The sequence below is a fragment of the Eretmochelys imbricata genome, chromosome 16, assembly GCF_965152235.1.
Source record: "Eretmochelys imbricata isolate rEreImb1 chromosome 16, rEreImb1.hap1, whole genome shotgun sequence".
In the NCBI taxonomy this organism is placed as follows: domain Eukaryota; kingdom Metazoa; phylum Chordata; order Testudines; family Cheloniidae; genus Eretmochelys; species Eretmochelys imbricata.
This window is the reverse complement of record NC_135587.1, coordinates 27,687,205-27,711,662: the sequence shown is the minus strand read 5'-3', so window position 1 is coordinate 27,711,662 and position 24,458 is coordinate 27,687,205. Positions and strand designations below refer to the sequence as shown.

Sequence of the window (24,458 nt, the reverse complement as noted above, 5' to 3'; positions counted from 1 at the left end):
TGTGTAAGCCTCAAGCTAGCTGAAAAAGATCACCGGCATGCTCGGTATAGTTGGTACCAAGACCGTCCAAGCACAGTACCCATAGCTCACAAAGATCTGGAACAGCAGGTACCATTGATGCGCCTAAAAACCTGATGGGCACTGATGGATGAGGACAGGAACAGGTGCACAACATTAAGACGATGCTTTTGGTATGAGTGGTACTTTCGGCACTGTCAGGTGTGAGCCACCCAGCATCAGAGTACTCAGTACAGGCAAGATCCCCAACTCCCACCGTATCAGCACCAGGTCGGTCAGGACTGCAAGAGTTCCAGCACTCAAGAGAACTCAGGGTACCTGATATACCTGAATTTCCCCTTCTCGGCACTGGGGCTCCAGTACCAAGTCTCCTCCAGATACAGGAATCTTTGGCACCATGCCATTCACCTCCACTTTCTAGTGGTGATGCAGACAGTGAGCCAGAGGAGGTCATCTCTCATCACTCCTCCTATGATCCCTATGGTGCCCATTATAAGGGGCTCCTCAGTCATACCCTCAACCTACTCTGCCACCACCATGGTAGGCCAGCCATGGGAACTGCCACCAGGCTCTGTCCCAGTGGCCCTACTGGCATCCCTGCGTCGAATATAGACCTCACATTTTTTAGACTTCCAGCTTGACTCACTGTGAGCCTCTGAGACATTCTCCCTCAGCCACAGCATCCAGAACCTCTGAACCTCCAAAGGAGATCTTGACGGAACAGGAGGGAAGAATCGAGAAGGAAGTTACATCAAGAACCAACATCTCCTTCTCTCCAGATGAGGCAGTGATGCCCACTGACAGTTTCCGGTTTTCCCAGGATTTAGCTAACAGGGTAGCAGACATGCTGCAGATGCCCCTGGAGGAGGTAAAAAATACCCATCACAAGTTCCTTGACATCTTATACTCTTCCTCATCCTCCGGAATAGCCCTCCCAATCAATGAGACCCTTCTGGAGCCAGCCAAGACTATCTAGCAAACCCTAGCATCAGTGATGCCTACCTGTAAACAGGCTGATAAAAACAGTTACATCCTGACTGATGTAAGGAACTGAAAAACCAAAATTTCTTTTTTCTCACCCTCCTCCTAATTCCATTGTCATTGACATGGTAAAATCTTGGGCCTGCCAGCACCAGGTGAGATGCACTCCTTATGACAAGGATTGGAAACACCTGGGCCTCTTCAGGAGAAAGGCCTACTCCTCTGCCACATTGCAATTTAGAATGGCAAATTATCAAACTTTAACAGATAAATATGACTACATCAGTTATACAAAGCTCAACACTTTTATTGATCAACTCCCAGAGTCACACTGTGACCAGTTCGAGCTATTATCCATGAGGGACAACTAGTAGCCGAAACAGTGCTCCAGTCAGCTCTCAATACAGTTGACACAGCTGTCCATCTCCACTGTGGTGGTTATGAGGCAAGCGTCTTGGTTATACCTGTCTGGCTTCCCTAAGGAAGTGCAAATGACCGTAGAAGACCTTTCCTTCAAAGGCACCACATTATTCGGTGACATATCCCTCTATATCCTTAAAGATTCCAGGGCCACTCTTCACTCAGTGATCTATACTCCTGAACAAAAGAGAAAGTTTAGTCCACAACCTCAACATAAATCCCACACTTCACAATTCCGAACCAAGTGTTTGAGTCTCAGAGAAAGAAATCCAGTTTTTCCAACACCCTTCCTCATCCCACTTCAGAGACCCTTCTCACAAGAGTTTACTAAGATAAGTAACAGATCTCCTCCTCCGGTTAGAAGCCATAGAACCAGTACCTCAATATCTGTGAGACAAAGGTTTTTACTCTCATTACTTCCAGATACCCAAAAAGAAAGGGAGGTTGGGGGCCCATAAAGAATCTCAGAGCTCTAGACAAATTTGTCAAAGCTCAAAAATTTTGGATGGTCACACCAGCAATGATTATCTATCTCTGGAACAGGGAGATAGGCATCCTGTAGATCAAGGGCTGAAAACCAATTTCCACATATCGATCCTACCTTCACATAGATGATTTCTCAGATTTACCCTGGGCAAGGACGACCACCAATACAGAGTACTTCCCTTTGGCCTCTCCTCCGTGCCAAGAGTATTCTCCAAAGTCCTCTCCATATTGTGGGTCACCTATGTTCCCGGGAGATCATGATCTACCACTACGTGGATGATTGTCTCCTCAGAGCCTGCTCCTTCAACAAGGCCCACAAGGTTACCAAAACCTCAGTAGACTTGTTCATGGAACTGGGACTACAGATCAATGTCCAAAAATCAACCTTCACCCCTCTACAGCGCCTAGATTTCATAGGAGCTGACCTTGACTTGTTACAGGCCAAAGCGCTCCTACCACAGCACAGGTTCCACAGCTTGGCCACATTCATAGAGTCAGTACAAAACAGCCCTCAAATATCAGCCAGACACTGCCTCCAACTCCTGGGGTATATGGCCCAGCAGTGATACCTCATGCTAGACTTTACATGTTGTGCCTCCAGATATGGTTCAGCTCAATCTACAGATTGAAGAGAAACAGATTAGACAAACCTCTGTCACTACTCACCAAGGTCAAAAACTTTCCTGGATTGGTGTAAAAATCAAGCAAATGATTGCAGGGGATTCCCTTTTCACCATCATTACTTCTCACCACCGACACATCCCTCACAGAATGAGGCGCACATCTAAATGACCTTACAACACAAGACAAATGGTCATCCACAGAGATGTCCCTCCACATCAGCCTCCTCAAGCTCAGGGTGGTCAGGAATGCCTGTACCCATTTTCTCCCACTGATCAAGGGAAAACACACAAAAGTCTTAACAGACAACATAGCATTATACACTACATAAATTGGCAGGGAGGAGCCAGGTTTCCCTCCCTTTGTGCAGAAGCACTAAAGTTATGGAACTGGTGCATTTCCCACAACATCACATTATCAGTGGCCTACCTTCCAGAAGTACAAAATTCAATAGCGGACAGCCTTAGTTGCAAATTCCCACACAATCACAAATGGAAGATAAATCCAGCAGTGCTTCAGTAACTGTTCAGGCAGTGGGAGACACCGACCACAGACCTGTTCGCCACTTACCTGAACAAGAAATGTCCACGCTACTGCTTCAGCACAGGGATAGGGCAAAATTTATTGGGCGACACTCTCCTTCTGTGTGACAGGGACCTTCTCGATGCCTTTCCCCCATTTCCCCTGCTGTCAAAAGTCCTATTAAAAACAAAAAGAGAAGGAGCACACATCATACTGACTGCTCCCACCTGACTGAGACAGACTTAGTACCCTTACCTGTCACAAATGGCTACGGGCCCACTGATCTCTCTCCAACCCACGCCATACCCAGAACGAAGGACGCACTCTACGTCCCAACTTGAGGATACTCTGCCTCAAGGCTTGCCTCTTTCATGGTTCCAATGCATAGAAAGGTCCTGCTCAGGAGGTACAAGAAGTGTTACTACACAGTAGGAAATCCACTACATGTCATACTTACCTGCAGGAGTGGTCCAGGTTTCAGGTTTGGTGTAATTCCCAACAAATTTCCCTGACATCCGATACTTTTCCAGTGGTCCTAGACCATGTACTGACTCTCAAAAAATTAGGACTATCTCTCAGTTCACTCAAAGTTCACTTTGCGGCTATAGCAGCCTTCCATCGATAAGTAGAGGGATACTCACACTGAACCACAAAACAATTCCTCAGGGATATAATAAAACTTTTCCCTCAACCCAGACATCCCACTCCAACATAGGACCTAAACCTAGTACTGAAAAACCTAACTAGACGTCTCTTTGAATGCATAGCTACTTGTTCACTCACATACCTGTCGATGAAGACCGCTTTCCTGGTGGTGATCACCTCAGCAAGGAGAATAGGGGAAATAGCAGCACAGATGGGACCCTCCCCCGCAACCCGCAATATTGTTTCGGGACAAGCCACTCTAAGACCGCACCTGAAATACATCACCAAAGTGACCTCCTCCTTTCACATAAACCAACTGATTCACTTCCTGAGCTTTTACCCCAAGCCTCACTGTGATAACAGGGAGGCTATACTGCACACACTAGACATTAGGAGAGCCCTGGCTTTTTACCTGGATAGGACAAAGGCTTTTTAGGACATCTCCTGTGCTTTTCCTTTCTGTTGCAGAGATCTAAAGGCTCAGCGCTATCAGCCCAGAGACTCTCCAAGTGGATATTGAACGGTCTTAAACAATGCTATCAGTTTTGCAACATAACACCTCCATACGGTATTCGCGCTCACTCCTGAGGTCTGTCTCCTCCTCTGTTGCCTTCCTCAAGAATGTCCCTTTGTCAGAAATCTGTATAGCAGTAACCTGTGTGTCTGCTCATACCTTCACAGAACATTATGCAGTAACCAGAAACTCAACTCTGAAGCCCCAGTCCTCCAGTAGGAATACTGCTCGGGAGTCACTTACAGTGGGAGCACCTATAGGGGACATAGCTCGAAGAAGAAGAGGAAGTTACTTGTGCAGTAACGATGGTTATTCAAGATGTGTGTTCCTATGGGGGCTTCACAAACCACCCTCCTCCGCTCTACTTTAGAGTTCTTGCCAAGGACTCCACAGTAGAGAAAGAACTGAGGGGGGTTCGCCCACGCGCTCTGGTTAACCTTGTGTCAGGGCACAATGAGGACAGTGCATGTCGGACACTATTACCAACTTTCTCTGATCGGCAGCACAGGGACGTTAGTGCATGTACAGTGGAGCACCCATAGGGAGACACATCTCGAGGAACCATCGTTACTGCACAAGGTGAGTAACTTCCTCTTTCCAGGTCCCATTATCAACTGCCTGAGCTATACAGACCCACTAAACAAGGGTATAAATGTCCAGTACAGTCTCTTCTGAGGCTGGTTGGCTAGAGATTAGCGAAGGAGACACTGCTCAGGAAGCTGATTGTTAAAAAAAAAAAAAAATGTTAAAATCCTTTTCGTTAATCTAGTAGTATGATCTGGAAAGTGTTTGTCTGGTATAATCTAGTGCAGCGGTTCTCAAATTGTGTCGGGACCCCAAAGTGGGTCAGGACCCCCTTTGAATGAGGTCACCAGGGCTGGCTTACACTTGCTGGGGCCAAGGGCTGAAGCCCAAGCCTCACTACTGAGGGCCAAAGCCTGAGGGCTTCAGGACTCAGGTTGCAGGCCCCCTGCTTGGGGCTAAAGCCCTGGAGCTTCAGCTTTGGCCCCCCTGCCCGGAGTGGTGGGACCTGGGCTTTGGCAGGCTCAGGCTTTGGTCCCCTGTCCTGGGGTCATGAAATAATTTTTGTTGTCAGAAGGGGGTCGTGGTGCAATGGAGTTTGAGAACCCCTGATCTAGTGCAACCAAGGGTTTCATACCACACCTCTCACTGTACTGATTCCAGTCCAGTATCCATTATAACTAGTTTATAGTTTTGCTTGTGCTACTTACAGAATTACATGATTATTTATTACATACTGCACCAATATTGGTAGTATGTAATACTACCAATAATTAAATTTTTATTTTTATATAATTTCAGCAGATAAAATCTGTTTATTGTAAAGCTTTTTAATCTATTTAAGTTTTCACCATTACGCATAATTATGGGTTTAAAGCATTTTTGGTTATCAATTTAAATATTCGCAGTTACAGGAAATTATGAGGGTCAGGCAATAATTATTTAATGTCAGTAGATGTTGAGATTCAAAAAGTTAAAGCTTTATAAACCACTAAAACACAAATTTTATATTTTTACTAGAGCTGTTGATTAATCACAGTTAACTTGTGATTAATATTTTTTAAATGGCGATTAAAAAAATTGTGATTAATCGCAGTTTTAATTGCACTGTTAGATAGTAGGATAACAATTGAAATGTATGAAATATTTTGGATGTTTTTCTACATTTTCAGATATATTGATTTCAGTTAACAACATAGAATACAAAGTGTACAGTACTCACTTTATATTATTTTTATAACATATTTGCACTGTAAAAATCATAAACAAAAGAAATAGTATTTTTCAATTCACCTCATATAAGTACCATAGTGCAATCCCTTTATCGTGAAAGCGCAACTTACAAATGTAGATTTTTTTTGTTTGTTACATAACTGCACTCAAAAACAAAATAACGTAAAATTTTAGAGTCTACAAGTTCATTCAGTACTATTTCTTGTTCAGCCAATTGCTAAGAGAAACAAGTTTGTTTCCATTTACGGGAGATAATGCTGCCCGCTTCTTATTTACAATGTCACCTGAAAGTGAGAACAGATGTTCACATGGCACTTTTGTAGCTGGCATTGTAAGGTATTTACATGCCAGATATACTAAACATTCATATGCTCATTCATGCTTTGGCCATCATTCCAGAGGACATGCTTCCATGCTGATGACGCTTGTTAAAAAAATAATGCATTTATTAAATTTGTGACTGAACTCCTTGGGGGAGAATTGTATGTCTCCTGTTCTGTGTTTTACCTGCATTCTGCCATATATTTCATATTATAGCAGTCTCAGATGATGACTCAGCACGTTGTTCCCTTTAAGAACACTTTCACTGCAGATTTCAAGAAGGTACCAATGTGAGATTTCTAAAGATAGCTACAGTACTCAACCCGAGGTTTAAGAATCTGAAGTGCCTTCCAAAATCTGAGAGGAACAAGGTGTGGAGCATGCTTTCAGAAGTCTTAAAAGAGCAACACTCCAATGCAGAAACTACAGGACCCAAACCACCAAAAAAGAAAATCAACCTTCTGCTGGTGGCATCTGACTCAGATGATGAAAATGAACATGTGTTGGTCTGCGTTGCTTTGGATCGTTAGCAAGCAGAACCCATCATCAGCATGGACGCATGTCCTGTGGAATGGTGGTTGAAGCATGAAGGGACATATGAATCTTTATTGCATCTTGCACGTACATATCTTGCAACACCAGCTACAACAGTGCCATGCGAATGCCTGTTCTCACTTTCAGGTGACATTTTAAATAAAGTGGGCAGCATTATCTCCTGCAAATGTAAACAAACTTGTTGTCTGAGTGATTGGCTGAACAAGAAGTAGGGATTGAGTGAACTTGTAGGTTCTAAAGTTTTACATTGTTTTATTTTTTAATGCAGTTTTTTTTGTACATAATTCTACATTTGTAAGTTAAACTTTCATGATAAAGAGATTGTACTACAGTACGTGTATTAAGTGAATTGAAAAATACTATTTTATTTTTACAGTGCAAATATTTATAATAAAAATAAATATAAAAGGAACACTGTACACTTTGTATTCTGTGTTGTAATTGAAATCAATATATTTGAAAACGTGGAAAATATCCCCAAATATTTATATAAATAGTATTCTATTATTTAACAACGCGATTAATCACGATTATTTTTTTTAATCGCTTGACAGCCCTAATTTTTACGTGAGGCTGACAAAGTAAATAGCCTTAAATCAAAAGAGCACACCTGTATTTACTATTCATTCACTAGTCCATTTGTAAGAAGCCTAATTCAAAAGTCTAAATCACCAGATTTTGACTGTAGTAAGTTCTCGAGCAGCCATTTCTTACTTTGCCTGTCTGTAAATTTCAGTTATCATCTATGGGAATATATTTTCATATATATTTGTGGTTTGTGTGTATACCATGAAATAGACATTTACCTACATTTACCAATAAAAATCTAATCCTTCTAAACCTATTTATGGGCATTCAAGATACTGAATTTAGTTGCAAAGAATCAGTTGAGGGTTACAGTCTGAGAATTTCTGTTGACCATACTTTATAAAATTTTCCACTTTCTCCAGTGTCCATTTTCTCTCATTCCAATAATTCTCAGTTTCTTAATTGTAGCTGTGTTTTCCAGGGTATTGAAAACTGTTCAGCCATGCTTTATTGTCATATAGGAATTCATTAAACCTGGAACAACTGCCAAATTGGTCTCTCTTATGTTTTTCAATGCTAAGATTCCTGAGAGGGAAGATATGTGTGCTTATGGTCTTTCCAGCCTCCCAGTCATGGTGTGCAGTGTTGGGGTTTTTTGTTTGATGTTTTACAAAGTTTCATTTTAGAGCTGGCATTTTTAGCACTGCATGGTGACTCAGCCTATTTCTCCCTTGAATGCTGGTCCCTATGTGTATTCCACTGTTGGTACACACGTGCTCCATGTGCCTGAGACTGGAGATTTCTAGCAAGTAGCCTCCATTGCTCAATGCTTCTGCAGTTGCTTTCCTTGTGGTCCATACCGAAGATATAAGGGGCGGTGCAGACTGATGCCTCTCCAGTTCCTTTTTTACCATCACATGGCCTTAGCAGGAATCCTCCAGTGTCTAGAACTGGTCCTCGTAGGCATTCTTGTCTATAAATATTTAAAAGTTTTATGTTAGTTATCATTAGATAAATAATTTTTAAGTTAGAATCTCCATCCTGAGAAATACTCTGTCAGTGAAGGACCTAGATTATGACCAGGCTCCCAGGCTTTAAGAATTGCCTTTCCTTCCCCCACTCCTTTTTGGTCAGCGACAACCCCCAGCACTGCCTCTACTTGAAGAAGCTTATTTCTCCACTCAGTGCAGCGTCTACTGCTCTTTTCTCAGACAAACGTGACAGGCGCAAGAACTCCAACTTCGGAAGCACCTAATGGAGCACACTGTGAGGGCTCAATCAGATCCAGACAAGGTGATCCATTCCTTCTTCCATTCCTTGTAGGCATTCTGCTTTCTCTTAATAATCTGTTTGAGATGCTTGTTCATCCATCTTGGTCTGCAACCCTTCCCTACAATGTTTTCCCCTTTGCTTGGGATACAGGATTCAGATAATTTTTGCAATTTTGATTTAAAGTAATTCCAAGCCACATTCAGATCCTTGAGTTCTTTAATCCAGTTCACTTCTGTAACTAATTCCCTAAATGTTTTAACGTTTGCCCTTTAATAATCAAAGACCTAGTTGCAGACCTATTTTTGTTTATACTTCCTTTTAGTTTAAACTGCCTTAACTCATGATCACTCAAACCAGTGTTGGCCTAGTAGTATTTATTTCATTAAAAATATTAAAGAGGTTTCTATAAATATCCAAATAGGATCCTGGGAGTCTGTCCTCCAGCAGGGCTGCTGTACAGACCTCAGACAGGTTTCAGAGTAGCAGCCGTGTTAGTCTGTATCCGCAAAAAGAAAAGGAGGACTTGTGGCACCCTAGAGACTAACAAATTTATTTGAGCATAAGCTTTTGTGAGACACAGACACACAGCTGTATGAAAAGGCTGGGGTGGTACAGCTGCGCCGGAGGAGCTTGCCAGCGTGGGGCTGCCCGGCAGCCCCATGTTCTGCTCCTCTTGTGTCTTTCTGGTACACAGTACTGGCTATAAACAGCTTACTGGTACAACATACCGGACTATAACGCTCTACTTGCATGATTGCTGCCCCATCTCATAGCATCCCTGGGAGTCTCTGTCACTATAGAAGAGTTCACTCTAACTCTGACTCAGACTATAGACATAATAGGAGTGACCTTCAACTCAGGACAAAAGCTTATTTTTCTTATGCACAGATTCCAAGCCCTGGGCAGACTGATAGATCGGGCTATGCACAATCCTTGGTCATTGGTCCAGATGCCATTTGCCAGATTCCACCTCCACTGCCTGCAGCCTTGGCTTCAAGCAGCCTATATACCAAACAAACACAGCATGAATTCTTAGGAACAACCCTCATCGAGATAAGGACCTCTCTGACCAGGTATAAGGAACTGGCACAAGTGTGCATGTGCATTCCTTTCCTATATTCCACACCCCATAGAACAATAATCTCAGATGCCTCTTTGTTAGGGTCAGGGGCTCACACAGATGGTTACATAGCATAGGGCATTTGGACGCCTTGGGAAACCAGGATATATGTAAACTTGCAGGAACTCAGGCAGTCTGAGAAGCATGCAGGGCATTCTTGCCATTAATCCATTCTCAAAATGTTCTTACAACATCAGACACTATGACAACTGTATTGTACATAAACAAATGGAGGAGCAAGATCTGTTCTCCTATGTGTAGAAGCGGTCACCTGGTGTATCTCCCAGGAACTCAGAATTCACTAGCAGACAGCCTCAGCAGGTACTTTGCCACTGACCACAAATAGGAATTGCACAGTTCAGGGGTGAACAGCATCTTCGCTCAGTGGGAAACCCCTATCCAGGATCCATTTGCCTCTCAGACAAACTGGAAGTGCAGCATATACTGTTGTTCTTCAAGTGATTGCACATGTGCATTCCACTGTAGGTATGTGCATACCCTGAGCACAGTCACCGGAAAATTTTCAGAGGTACCTGTTGAGATGGCTTGAGCACTCTCTGGTGCTGCACGTGCTGGTAGAAAGTATCCAGCCGAACCTGTGCCCCCTCCATTCCTCCTTACCGCCCGGACAGGTTCATAGAATATCAGGGTTGGAAGGGACCTCAGGAGGTCATCTAGTCCAACCCCCTGCTCAAAGCAGGACCAATCCCCAATTTTTGCCCCAGCTCCCTAAATGGCCCCCTCAAGGATTGAACTCACAACCCTGGGTTTAGCAGGCCAATGCTCAAACTATCCTTCCCCCAGGTTGCTGGAACTGTTCTCCTCGCTTTGGCAAATTTTCTCAGTGGTCTTCCTTTTCCTATAATTGTATATAGTTTGGTTAGTTGTAAATAGTTTTTAGTCAGTTTAGTGTAATTGGTGTATCTCAGTTAGGTGGTGGAGTTTGGTCCGTTATGCAGTGCTGAGGCATGCCTTGGTCACAAGGCTTCAAGCCCTGTACTTCCTTCAACTAGGCTATGTCCCTGAGCGACCCGCAATCTGGATGCCTGAAGTGCTTGGGAGAGGTTCACGTTGGGGACTGCTGCCAGATTTGCAGGGACTTTCAGCCTCACATGAAGAAGGCCAGAGTGAAGTATTTACTCTTGGACTCAGCACTAAGTACATCAGTTTTGGTAAGGCTCTGCCGTGCAAGAGTCCTGGCACTGTTCACCATCACTAGAGCCAAGGAAAAGGGACAAGAAGCAGCCAAATGAGGTGGGAGAATCTCTGGCACCAAAGACGGCCAGGCATTGGGATCAGAGTTGAGTGCGACCTAAGCCATGCCACTCCTCTGCCTCAGTATCGCAGCGGCCAGCACCACTGACCTCCAGCTCTTATGAAACATCATTGACTCTGGTACTGGATGAGCTTTCTACTTTGGGAATGCAGCGTGGTACTAGTGCTATTGCAGCGCCCTCCACATTGGAGGTATTTGTCGCTGCCAGAGACCGGCTATCGCTGGCTCTACTAGTATCTCTGGCAGTACAGGAGTTGTCAGTATTGGTGCTGGCAGGCAAGAGGGAACCTGTTGTTCCCAGTTACTGTCTGCTATGAGGCCCAGCAGTACTGTCTAAGGGGAAACCAACAATGCTGGCCTTGACACAGGCTTCCCCACCTTGGCACTGGTCTGCAGCATCAGTGGGAACCGCACCTCCATGGTCACCAGATAGATACTCATCATATTCTGAGTTGGAGGTTGGGTCGTACTCCTCCTGTCCCATGAGTCACTCCCGCCACTCTCCCAGACACTCCTATCCTGCTATGGACCCAGGCACACGGTGCTATCAAGTACTTATCCTAGAGGTCACTGGGCACCTATGCTGATGCAGTGGCCCTTTTGAAATCCATAGGTTTCCCCCAATTCAGAATTCCTATTCAAGACACTCCTATTTGTGCCTCTGAAAGAAGAACATCATTGCCTCATTGGGCAACACCTGATCTGGACTCCGTGCCAAATTTCAGGAACCGGTTCTGTGGGATCCTGCTGATGCAGAAAGGAAGGGTATTCTCAGTTAGTGCTGGCCTCCTCCTCCTCCCCTGACAAAGTTGTCAGGAGTGAGCATGTCACCTCACCAAGAGTTGTTGAAGAGGATGGCCTTAAATTTAAGCATACGGGTGGAGGTAGTGAAGGAGTCCTCCCATAATCTAACATTTTAGCCATGGCGGGCTCATCAAAAGTAGTCCTGCCTCTTAATGAGGCCATTAGGAACCCTGTTAAATCCCTGTGGCACACCCCCACTTCCCTTCCACCTACATCAAAAAGAGCTGAGCAAAAATACTTTTTGCCTGTCCAAGGTTATGAGTTCTTGTACACTCATCCCCCACCGCCACCCGAGATCTCTGGTGGTATCTACTGCCAATGAAAGAGAAAGGTAGGGTCATCAAGGTGCAACACCTAAAGCAAAGGACTCCAAGAAATTGGATTTATTTGGTAGAAAGTTTTATTCTACTTGTGGGGTTGCAGCTTGGGATCACAAATCAGCAGGTACTGCTGGGCAGATATGACTTCAACATGTGGGACTCTATGCAGAAGTTCAAGAGCTTGCTCCCCCAAGAGGCCAGGCAAGAGTTCTCCTCGCTGGTGGATGAGGGGAAATCAGTAGCAAGGGCTTCCTTGCAAGCTGCCCTGGATTCGGTGGCCAAGTCCATGGCTTCAGCAGTGGCCGTGTGCAGGAGTTCAAGACTACAGTCTTCTGGTCTCCCACAGGAAGTCCAAGAAATTCTTCAGGACCTACCTATAGAGGGAGGATCGCTCTTTTTGGATCAGACTGACATGAAAGAGATCTCAGAGGAAAAAGAGCAGAGTTTTAGGTATAGGTCACCACTTGTTTCTACCTCAACATCAATGCCGCTCCTCCCCCGACATCCAGGGGATTCTAAGCAGGCATTTTGATGGGCCACTGGAGGACATCATACCAGTTTCTGATGCAGGATCCTATTTCCCCTTTATTTGTGGACGTCCTGTCCCACTTCATCAGTGCATGGTCCCATTTCACCATGGACCATTGGGTGTTGAGCATGGTGGAAGTGGGATATACCGTCCAGTTTATTTCTACCCCTTCTTCCCATCTTCATTCCCCATCCTCCTTCAGGGACCCCTCTCAAGACCAACTTCTAGCCTAGGAGGTTCAATCTCTCCTTTGAGTGGGAGCCGTAGAAGAGGTTTCACCGAATTTAAGAGAGAAGAGGTTCTACTCCTGTGATTTCCTAATCCCAAAAGCCAAGGAGGGTCTCAGACCTATTCTAGATCTGCGCCAACCTCAAGAAATTAAAATTCCACATGGTCTCCCTGGCTTCCATTATTCCCTCCCTGGATCCATGGGACTGGCCGCCCTTGATTTAAGAGATGTCCACTTTCATATATCGATTTACCAAAGCCACAGAAGATTCCTCAGCTTCATAGTGAGCCATGTGCGCTACGAATCTGCAGTACTCCTGTTCAGTCTGTTGGAGGCTCCATTGTGGCTGGCCTCAGTGTACTCGCCAAACCACCACCATCTGGACTCTGGACTCATGGTACCTTCTCAGATTCCCACCTCCCTCAACTGGTGGCTGGAGCCTCTTGCTCTTTGTGTAGGTGTTCCCTTTTTACAGCCTCAATCTTTGATGTCCCTGGTCTCAGACGCATCAGCCCTAGGCTGGGAAGCTCACCTGGAGTCCTCAGGACTCAAGACCTTTGGTCTCCAGAAGAGCTCTCACTTCACATCATTGTCAGAGAACTCAGGGCAGTTCACCAGGCCTGTCAGATGTTCCTGCCTCAAGTTACGGGGAAGAACCAGTTGGTTCTTACAGACAACACTACAGCCATGTTTTATCTCAACAGGCAGGGAAGGGCTCACTCTTCGCCCTGTGTCAGGAAGCAATTCAGCTATGGGAATTTTGCATAGCCCACTCAGTCCACCTCGGGGCCTCTCACCTTCTGGGAGTACAGAATGGGTTGGCAGATCACCTCAGCCAGTCTTTCTCCAGTCACCAGGAGTGATTCCTTCTTCTGAATATTGTGAGGGAAGTTTTCCATCAGTGGGGGACTCCCCAGACAGACCTGTTTGCAACCTGGTACAACAGGAAGTATCACCAGTTCTGCTCCCTGCGAGGCTATAGCCCAGGATCTCTCACGGATGCCTTCCTGCTGACATGGACAAGTCACCTGTACTACGCTTTCCCCCCCATTCTGCTCATGCACAAGTACTATTAAAGATCAAGAGGGACTAGGCCCAGGTCATTCTGATAGCCCTAGCATGGCCCCGTCAACGTTGGTTTACCACCCTGCTAGGCCTCTCTGTGGTGGCTCCAATCCTGCTACCTTTACACCTGGACCTGATCTCTCAGGACCATGGTCAGCTACTCCACCCAAACCACAGCTCCCTTCACCTGATGGCCTGGAATCTCCATGGCTAAATCCAGGAAAGCAGGCTTATTTGCAGCAGGTGCATCATGACCTATTAGTAGTTGGAAGCCCTCCACTAGGGCTACTTAGGAAATACTTGAGTATTTATTACATCTGAAGCAGCAAGGCTTAGCTATATCCTCAGTTAAGGAGATATCTTGCACCAATATTGTCTTTCCACTCTTTCCACACACATTCTCTTCCCATTACGCCATCACTCAACAGCCCAGGGACAATGTTGCAGTCAGCATGTCCACAAACTCCAATCCTACCACCTATGCAACTGCTTGGGGGAGTCACCTACAATGGAATGCACATGCGCAGTCATTCAAAGAAGAAAAAATGGTTATTAACCTTCGTAATTGTCATTCTTTAAGATGTGTTGCACGTGTCCATTCTATGACCTACCGCCTTTGAATAATAGAATATCAGGGTTGGAAGGGATTCAGGAGGTCACCTAGTCCAACCCCCTGCTCAAAGCAGGACCAATCCCCAACTAAATCATCCCAGCCAGGGCTTTATCAAGCCTGATATTAAAAACCTTTCAAAGGAAGGAGATTCCACCACCTCCCTAGGTAACGCATTCCAGTGTTTCACCACCCTCCTAGTGAAAAAGTTATTCCGAATATTCAACCGAAACCTCCCCCACTGCAACTTGAGACCATTACTCCTTGTTCTGTCATCTGCTACCACTGAGAACAGTCTAGATCCATCCTCTTTGGAACCCCCTTTCAGGGAGTTGAAAGCAGCTATCAAATCCCCCCTCATTCTTCTCTTCCGCAGACTAAACAATCCCAGTTCCCTCAGCCTCTCCTCATAAGTCATGTGTTCCAGTCCCCTGATCATTTTTGTTGCCCTTCGCTGGACACTGTCCAATTTTTCTACATCCTCCTTGTAGTGTGGGGCCCAAAACTGGACACAGTACTCCAGATGAGGCCTCACCAATGTCGAATAGAGGGGAACGATTACGTCCCTCGATCTGCTCGCTATGCCCCTACTTATACATCCCAAAATGCCATTGGCCTTCTTGGCAACCAGGGCACACTGCTGACTCATATCCAGCTTCTCGTCCACTGTCACCCCTAGGTCCTTTTCCGCAGAACTGCTCCCTAGCCATTCGGTCCCTAGTCTGTAGCTGTGCATTGGGTTCTTCTGTCCGAAGTGCAGGACCCTGCACTTATCCTTATTGAACCTCATCAGATTTCTTTTGGCCCAATTTGTCTAGGTCCCTCTGTATCCTATCCCTACTCTCCAGCTTATCTACCACTCCTCCCAGTTTAGTGTCATCTGAAAGCTTGCTAAGGATGCAATCCACGCCATCCTCCAGATCATTAATTAAGGTATTGAACAAAACTGGCCCCGGGACCGACCCTTGGGGCACTCCACTTGATGCCAGCTGCCAACTTGACATGGAGCCATTGATCACTACCCGTTGAGCCCGACAATCTAGCCAGCTTTCTATCCACGTTATAGTCCATTCATCCAGCCCATACTTCTTTAACTTGCTGGCAAGAATACTGTGGGAGACCGTGTCAAAAGCTTTGCTAAAGTCAAGGAATAACACGTCCACTGCTTTCCCCTCATACACAGAGCCAGTTATCTCGTCATAGGAGGCAATTAGATTAGTCAGGCATGACTTGCCCTTGGTGAATCCATGCTGACTGTTCGTGATCACTTTCCTCTCCTCTAAGTGCTTCAGAATTGATTCCTTGACGATCTGCTCCATGATTTTTCCAGGGACTGAGGTGAGGCTGACCTATCTGTAGTTCCCCGGATCCTCCTCCTTCCCTTTTTTAAAGATTGGCACGACATTAGCCTTTTTCCAGTCATCTGGGACCTCTCCCTATCGCCATGAGTTTTCAAAGATAATGGACAATGGCTCTGCAAATCACATCTGCCAACTCCTTTAGCACTCTCGGATACAGCGCATCCGGTCCCATGGACTTGTGCTTGTTCAGCTTTTCTAAATAGTCCTGAACCACTTTTCTCTCCACAGAGGGCTGGTCACCTCCTCCCCATACTGTGCTGCCCAGTGCAGTAGTCTGGGAGCTGACCTTGTTCGTGAAGACAGAGGCAAAGAAAGCATTGAGTACATTACCTTTTTCCACATCCTCTGTCACTAGGTTGCCTCCCTCATTCACTAAGGGGCCCACACTTTCCTTGACTTCCTTCTTGTTACTAACATATCTGAAGAAACCTTTCTTGTTACTCTTAACATCTCTTGCTGCAACTCCTGGTGTGATTTGGCCTTCCTGATTTCACTCCTGCATGTCTGAGCAATATTTTTGTACTCCTCCCTGGTCATTTGTCCAATCTTCCACTTCTTATAAGCCTCATCTGGAGTACTGTGTCCAGTTTTGGGCCCCACACTACAAGAAGAGAGTGAAAAAATTGGAAAGCGTCCAGCGGAGGGCAACAAAAATGATTAGGGGACTGGAACACATGACTTATGAGGAGAGGCTGAGGGAACTGGGATTGTTTAGTCTGCGGAAGAGAAGAATGAGGGGGGATTTGATAGCTGCTTTCAACTCCCTGAAAGGGGGTTCCAAAGAGGATGGATCTAGACTGTTCTCAGTGGTAGCAGATGACAGAATGAGGAGTAATGGTCTCAAATTGTAGTGGGAGAGGTTTCGGTTGAATATTCGGAAAATCTTTTTCACTAGGAGGGTGGTGAAGCACTGGAATGCATTACCTAGGGAGGTGGTGGAATCTCCATCCTTAGAAGCTTTTAAGACCCGGCTTGACAAAGCCCTGCCTGGGATGATTTAGTTGGGGATTGGTCCTGCTTTGAGCAGGGGGTTGGACTAGATGACCTCCTGAGGTCCCTTCCAACCCTGATATTCTATGATTCTTTTTTGTGTTTAAGATCAGCAAGGATTTCACTGTTAAGCCGAGCTGGTCGCCTGCTGTATTTACTATTCTTTCTACACATCGGGATGGTTTGTCCCTGTAACCTCAATAAGGATTCTTTAAAATACAGCCAGCTCTCCTGGACTCCTTTCCCCCTCATATTATTCTCCCAGGGGATCTTGCCCATCAGTTCCCCGAGGGAGTCAAAGTCTGCTTTTCTGAAGTCCAGGGTCTGTATTCTGCTGCTCTCCTTTCTTCCTTGTGTCAGGATCCTGAACTCAGTCACTGCCTCCCAGGTTCCCGTCCACTTTTGCTTCCCCTACTAATTCTTCCCAGTTTATGAGCAGCAGGTCAAGAAAAGCTCTGCCCCGAGTTGGTTCTTCCAGCACTTGCACCAGGAAATTGTCCCCTACACTTTCCAGAAACTTCCCGGATTGTCTGTGCATTACTGTATTGCTCTTCCAGCAGATATCAGGATGATTGAAGTCTCCCATGAGAACCAGGGCCTGCGATCTTGTAACTTCCATTATTTGCCGGAAGAAAGCCTTGTCCACCTCATCCCCCTGGTCCGGTGGTCTATAGCAGACTCCCACCACGACGTCACCCTTGTTGCTCAGACTTCTACACTTAATCCAGAGACTCTCAGGTTTTTCTGCAGTTTCATACCGGAGCTTTGAGCAGTCATACTGCTCCCTTACATACAGTGCAACTCCCACACCTTTTCTGCCCTGCCTGTCCTTCCTGAACAGTTTATATCCATCCATGACAGTATTCCAGTCATGTGAGTTATCCCACCAAGTCTCTGTTATTCCAATCACATCATAATTCCTTGACTTTGCGAGGACTTCCAGTTCTCCCTGCTTGTTTCCCAGGCTTCTTGTATTTGTGTATAGGCACTTGAGATAACTCGCTGATCATCCCTCTTTCTCAGTATGAGGCAGGAGGCCCACCCTCCCCACCCCCCCCGCGCTGTCCTGCTCGTGCTTCCTCCCGGTATCCCATTTCCCCGCATACCTCAGGGCTTTGGTCTCCTTCCCCTGGTGAACCTAGTTTAAAGCCCTCCTCACTAGGTTAGCCAGCCTGCTTGAGAAGATGCTCTTCCCTCTCTTCGTGCCTGCTTGCGAAGATGCTCTTCCCTCTCTACATCAGAGCTATCCAAAAAAGGAGGACCTGAGGGGGTGCAGGGTCAGCTGGGGGCTTTATACTGGCGCTGTGAGCGTGCGGCATCAGAGGGCGCTCGAGCCACCCCCAACAGGTACCTCTGAGGGAAAATTTTCTGGTGACTGTGCTTGGGATGTGCATACACCTACAACACATCTCAAACAACAACAGTTACGAAGGTTAGTAACTGTTTTTTCTAGGGAAGTTCAAGGCCATTCTCCAACAGCGCTGTTTTCCTTCTTCCTTGGACAGACCACCTAAACTAAGCATTTCCATCCGTCCCACCGCTTCCTTGAGTATTACAGAAGTCTTGATGTGATAGAGCACGAGTCATTTTCATCATGCCCAGATGGACCAGGAGGTTCTAGTTTCCAGTTCTCCTGCATGTGTCAGCCTGACCGCTAGTCAGCGTTAATTGTTTTCCAGACCTTTTGGCTCAAGAAAAAGGCAAGATCAGACATCCCAACTCGGAATTCTTCATCTCACAGGTTGGTATTTGGATGGGCATTGGATCTAGAATGTTCCTGTTCCCAGAATGTGCAAGCCATCCTTATTAATAGTAGAATGGACTCTGTGATAAATGAAGGGGAGGGAGTAGCTCCCTTTTATGGACACCCAGCCAACCAGTCAGCTATAAAGTCACTCTTGTTGGCTGTTGTCTGCTTGCTTAATCTGTAAATGGTTAAAAAGTATCCCTGACTAGGTTAAAGAAAGGGAGTGGACACCTGACCAAAAGAGACAATGGGAGGGCTAGAACTTTTTAAAATTGGGGAAAAAAACTTCCCTTTCTCGTTGTTGTTCTCCAGTGACGGGGGACAGAGCAGGACAGGGCTGAAGCTATGCTGTAAAGAGCTTTAAAACCAGGTATGAAAAAGCATCAACCCTACCTCATCAATCAAACCTCAACCCTACTTATGTGAAACCCCCAATATGTCAGTAATCAGGGAATGTCTAGGAAGATGCAATTAGGGTTATTTCTTTTAGTTCTTATTGGCTTGTGGACTCCTCTGTACTAACCCCAGGTGCTTTTGTTTCGCTAGTAACCTTTAAGCTACACCTCAAGAGAGCTATCTTGATGCTTAATTTTTGTAATTGCTTTTTTTTAAAATCTGGCAAAAGCCTAAATTCCAGATGTATTTTCTTTCTTTTTGTTTTTAATACAATTTACCTTTTTTAAGAACAGGATTGGATTTTTGGTGTCCTAAGAGGTTTGTGCATATGTTGTTTAATTAGTTGGGGGCAACAGCTAATTTCCTTTGTTTTCTTTCTCAGCTCTTCCGCAGAGGGAGGGGTGAAAGGGCTTGAGGGTACCCCACAGGAACGAATTCCCAAGTGAGCCTTCCTGGTTTCCAAGGGTTGTTTTTTTTGTTTGTTTGTTTTTTGTTGGGGTTTTTTGCACTTGGCTGGTGGTGGCATCTACCCATCCAAGGTCAGAGAGAAACTGTGACCTTGGGATTTTAATACCAGTCTTGAGTGACCAGTTTTAATTTTTAGAATCCTTATGGGTCCCCACCTTCTGCACTCAAAGTGCCAGAGTGGGGAATCAGCCTTAACAGACTCCATGAGAAAATGTTGTCTTGTCAATTGGAAGCGTTTCTCTATCTGGGCCCAGCAGCTCTATTGAGTCTCCTGAGTCAGCAGGTATCCCTGATATCCCACATTACCTTCTTATGCTCAAGAAGTTTGGCCTTTCCCTTAGCTTCATACAGGTTCACCTAGCAGCAATCAGCACATCACCCTCCATCAGACAGCTATGCTGCCTTATTCACCCCATCACCTCCAAGTTTTTAAAGGGTTTTAATTAGAACTTCCTCACGAGTAATAAAACCAACCCCTCAATGAGATCTTAATTTAGTGCTTCCAACAGTCACTGTGCCACCCTTCCAACTCGATGCTTTACCAATCTATGAAGATTCCCTATCTTGCTGCTATCAGCTCAGCCAGACAAATAAGTGAGTTAGGAGCCCTGATGGCAGACCCTCCTTATACTACATTTCATAAAGACAAGATCTCACTACAACTACACTTGAAATTCACCCTTAAATCAGTTTAGGAATTTCACATAAACCAGAATATGCACTTACCTGTGTTCTTTCTGAAGGCCCACACATCCATCAAAATAAGGAAACTTCATCTCTGTTATGTGAGACAAGCTGTAGCGTTTTAGCTACAGAGAACTGATCAGTCACCTAGGCTGTTTCTGGCCACAGCAGAACAAGTCCAAGGACAAGCTTTTTCCTCTCAGAGGATCTCTGGCTGCATCCTACTTTGTTATTTACTGTCTTATCGCACACGGGATATGGGCTTACTCTAAAAGAACACAGGCAGCCTCAGCACCATCATTCCAACAAGTACCTCTGTTTGACATTTGCAAGGCGGTGATGTAGAGTTCCAGGCACACATTCATGAGACATTATGTCTTGGGTCAAGCCTGCTCTGCTGACACATCCTTTGGGATAGCGGTTCTGCAAGCAGCCATCCCAGCTGCATCCTTGCATCTTCCTTTTCTCTGAGTACTGCTTGTCAGTCACTCACAGTGGAATACACACAGAGACCAGCACTCAAAGAAACAAGGGAATTAAGTAGTCTTCATTACTGGAGTTCTTCAAGATGTGTGGTCCCTATCTGTATTCCGCTACCTACCCTCATTCCCCTCTACTTCGGATCCTCTCTGATCTGCAGTAAGAGGAACTGGAGAGGGGTCAGTCCGCATCATCCTTTATGCCCTCAGTCTGGAACACGAGGGGAACAACTACGTAGGCGGAGACAGACACTACTTGCTAGAAATCTCCAGTCTCCGACACATCAGCGCACAGTGGAATACAGATAGGAACTACAGATCTTGAAGAATCTACAGATCTCCAGTTATAAAGGGTAAGTAACTTCCCTTTTCTAAACATCTGTGTTTCCAGATAAGGTCTGTTACTGCATTATGATGTTACTATAGAAAATATTGATTGGAAAACTAATTGAATCCCTTACTAAGAGTGGATTTACAATGAATGTCAAATAAAGGCATAGATACAGACGGCTACACTTGAAAAGGACAGATTTTGTTCTGAGCTGCAGGAGTGCATCTCCACTGACTCTGGGACAAAGTGTTGCATTTTTCTCAAAAGCAGTTTGTAATAACCTCAGTATCCAGTCTGCCCACTACCCTTACCCATTATCATTGCAGGTTAATTTTGTTGCAGCTATTGATGTATATGAAGATGGTGATGCTGGTCTACTGTTGTGTTATAACTGTAAGTGCTGTTTTATTTGATCCAGGCAATAGCAAAGAAAGTTTAAAAACATTAATATATCAGTCTGCTTGTATCAATTCTGTTTGTCTGTGGGATATGATTCTACATATTGCTAAGTTAGCAGTTTTTCAATATAATTTTCATTATTGTTTTATGACAAGCTGTGCAGAATGTAGAAACATCAGCTACCTGCTTCTATTTTCAGGGGTACAAATGAAATTCTCCAATTTTGGAGAACCACCTCTGGAGTTAATTGCTCACTAAAATGTCAGCTCTGAGGTATCCATTATTATAATTGCCTTTTTTTCTTATATGACCCCATTACCAGAGTGTCTGAGCCCCTCACAATCTTTAATGAATCATCCAGTGATTAGGACTCTTGCTTGAGACTTTGATGCAATTCCTTGCTCCAGCACAGACTTCCTGTGTAACCTTGGACAAAACAATTAGGTCCCAACTTTTCATCAGTATTTGGACATTGCTGTGCTCCGCACTGCAATGCCTACCTGATTTAGGAGACTATGTGTCATTTTCAAAAAGGTTTCAGGCACTTACGAGCCTAATCCTGTTGACAGTCAATGGAATTTAGGCTCATAACTACCAAAATTCCTTTTGAAAATGAGACTTAGGATCTTAAATTAGGTAGGCACTGCAACACTGAGTGCAGCAATGCTTAAATACCTTTAAGATATTGGGCATTAGTCTCTATGCCCAGATCGCCATGTGTAATGAATGTCATAGCATTTCTTGACGGCACAGAGAAGTTGTGAGGATAAATACATTAAAAATCGTGAGGTGCTCAAACATTACAGTAATGAAGTCCATATAAGTACCTGTTGATACAAAAGGTTAGACATGTGAGGAAGTAGTGGCATCCTTTCAGACAAAATTCAAGAGTTCAATCCGAGTAAATAAAAAGAATGGGGAATTGTAAACTGGTTTTCAGTTTTACTAGAATCCCTGTTGTGTGAACTATTCATAGAAAGACGGTGACTTTCTTGATTTCAGCTTTGACTTTGCAGATGTACTGATAATTTTTAAGTATATTATTCCTGGCTTTTATAATTCATAATTGAAAGAAATCCTGCAACTAGGGAAATAGATGGTGATTCATAGTTCACATTGGATAATCACTGTAATAATAATGTTCTTTGAGTAATCAATGAATCCAGATTTAAAAAGCCAGTCAGTGGAGTCCTGCCTCCCTTACTGGCTGACCTATGCTTTTATTCTTTCCTTTTTGCCTTTTAGTATTGGAAAATTACCAGTTTTATGATTAGAAGTAGGTGCTGTAGAAGCACTTGCTGATGGAAGAACATGCAGTGCATGAAAACCATGAATTTGATAGAATTTGAGCCATTGTAAAAATAACACTGCAGTTCCTGAGAGACTGGGTGCACAAGTTATTTGATTAATAAAACCTCTGTCTAATATCCCCCAGGCCTCATAGGGAAGTTTCTCCTCTCTGTACATTTCAGTCTTTGGGGAGTGTGAACTGTGCTAATGTATGACTGCGTAAAGGGTGTTTCATGCTGGCCGACAGATACTGTGCCATTGATGTCAACTTCAGAACGTTTCTTGCCCATGTCTCTAGCCACAGAAAAGTAATGGAGGATCAGGGAAGCAAGCAAACACATGATTTCATAAAATATTAATGAATTGTAAAATAAATTATAAATAGCTTTGACATCAAAGTAGACACTTAAAATCAGATTTTACCACAGATGAGACACAATATATTATATATTCTATATTACCTCTGTTTTTCTCCCTTTAAAAATTGTAGTCAGTAAATTCATGTTCTTATGGTTTTAACAGCTGTGCAGGAAGATATAATCCAATTTTCTAAGCCATTTTATTTAATGTCAGTTTGTGTCATTTTCTGTGTGAGGTAACAGATGTTTTTTGTTACAGATGTCTGCTACTACAGAAAGGTATGCCCCTATAATGGGGTTTCTCCTTTGGTCCAGACATCGGCATCAGACTTCCACTTCAGTTGGAACCAGGTTCCTTATGCTATTGGTAAGAAAAGACTGTGGTAACCTAGTAGGATGGTTTAACATTTTCATTTGGTTTGGAATTGTACTTGGCCCCTACTGGAGCAGCAGTGGGTATTACAGAAATGCAGCCATGTCACACTCAGTTCTAGGGCTGTGCCAGTTCACCTAGATTTTTGCATTTGATAGTTTAGAAATGCTATTCTATATCTATTTGGCAGATACTTTCCGTGCAAAAACAAAATTCTGAAATCATTGGCTTCTTTTTCTTGTTCTCCTCAGCCCGTTCATTTCCTCCTGCTCTATTTGAGAGATTCCATCTACATCCTACTAAATGTGGAGAGTCAGGTAGTCATACAGGCTTTATGCAGTTGGATACCCATCAGCATTTAGAGGCTGTTTAAAACTTCTAAAATATTTACACTAGAGAGTGGAGATGCTAGAGAAAGTCAGATTTTCAGGAAACTTCTAGAATCTTTTAAAAACTCTAGTTGCTTTTGTAAAACATCTGATACAAATATATGTTCATAATTTTTCTCACTAATAGCAGCCCTTGTTCCCTTGCAGTTTGTGCTTTCCCTTATATCCTGGCCTTCACTACTGATTCCATAGAGATACGATTAGTGGTGAATGGGAACCTAGTCCACACAGCTGTGGTGCCTGAACTTCAACTTGTTGCATCAAGGGTAAGACATAGGAAAATCCTGTTGGGCCCCTGTGTGAGGTCTCATTACAATGTGTATGTGCAGTTCCTGGTAACACAGACTTCTGGGTGTGCAAGCATAGAATGGAGATAGTCCCCTTCAGAACAGTCTATTAAAACCACAAAAATAGTTGATCCTATATGAGCAAGTTAGGCTGCAGATTATATATGTAATTTGAAACTGTATACTTAGATGTATGATCTTAAAGAAGCACAGGACTGCTCATTTCATTGACTGCAGTGACCATATATATTCCTTATTTGAGTATAAATCTCAAATCCAAGTGCAGCACTATCATTTATATTACCATTGCTTAC

At 44.3% G+C, this 24,458-nt stretch overlaps 1 protein-coding gene across 1 annotated transcript in view; it reads left to right on the top strand.

Annotated features, from left to right (window-relative positions):
- Positions 1-24,458, top strand: part of GARNL3 (GTPase activating Rap/RanGAP domain like 3) — a 208,890-nt gene that overhangs the window by 161,665 nt on the left and 22,767 nt on the right. Inside the window, exons 23-25 of the mRNA XM_077835615.1 lie at positions 21,374-21,440; positions 23,355-23,462; positions 24,005-24,123. Of these exons, the coding sequence (XP_077691741.1) occupies positions 21,374-21,440; positions 23,355-23,462; positions 24,005-24,123 (294 nt within the window). The remainder of the gene's footprint in view (positions 1-21,373; positions 21,441-23,354; positions 23,463-24,004; positions 24,124-24,458) is intronic.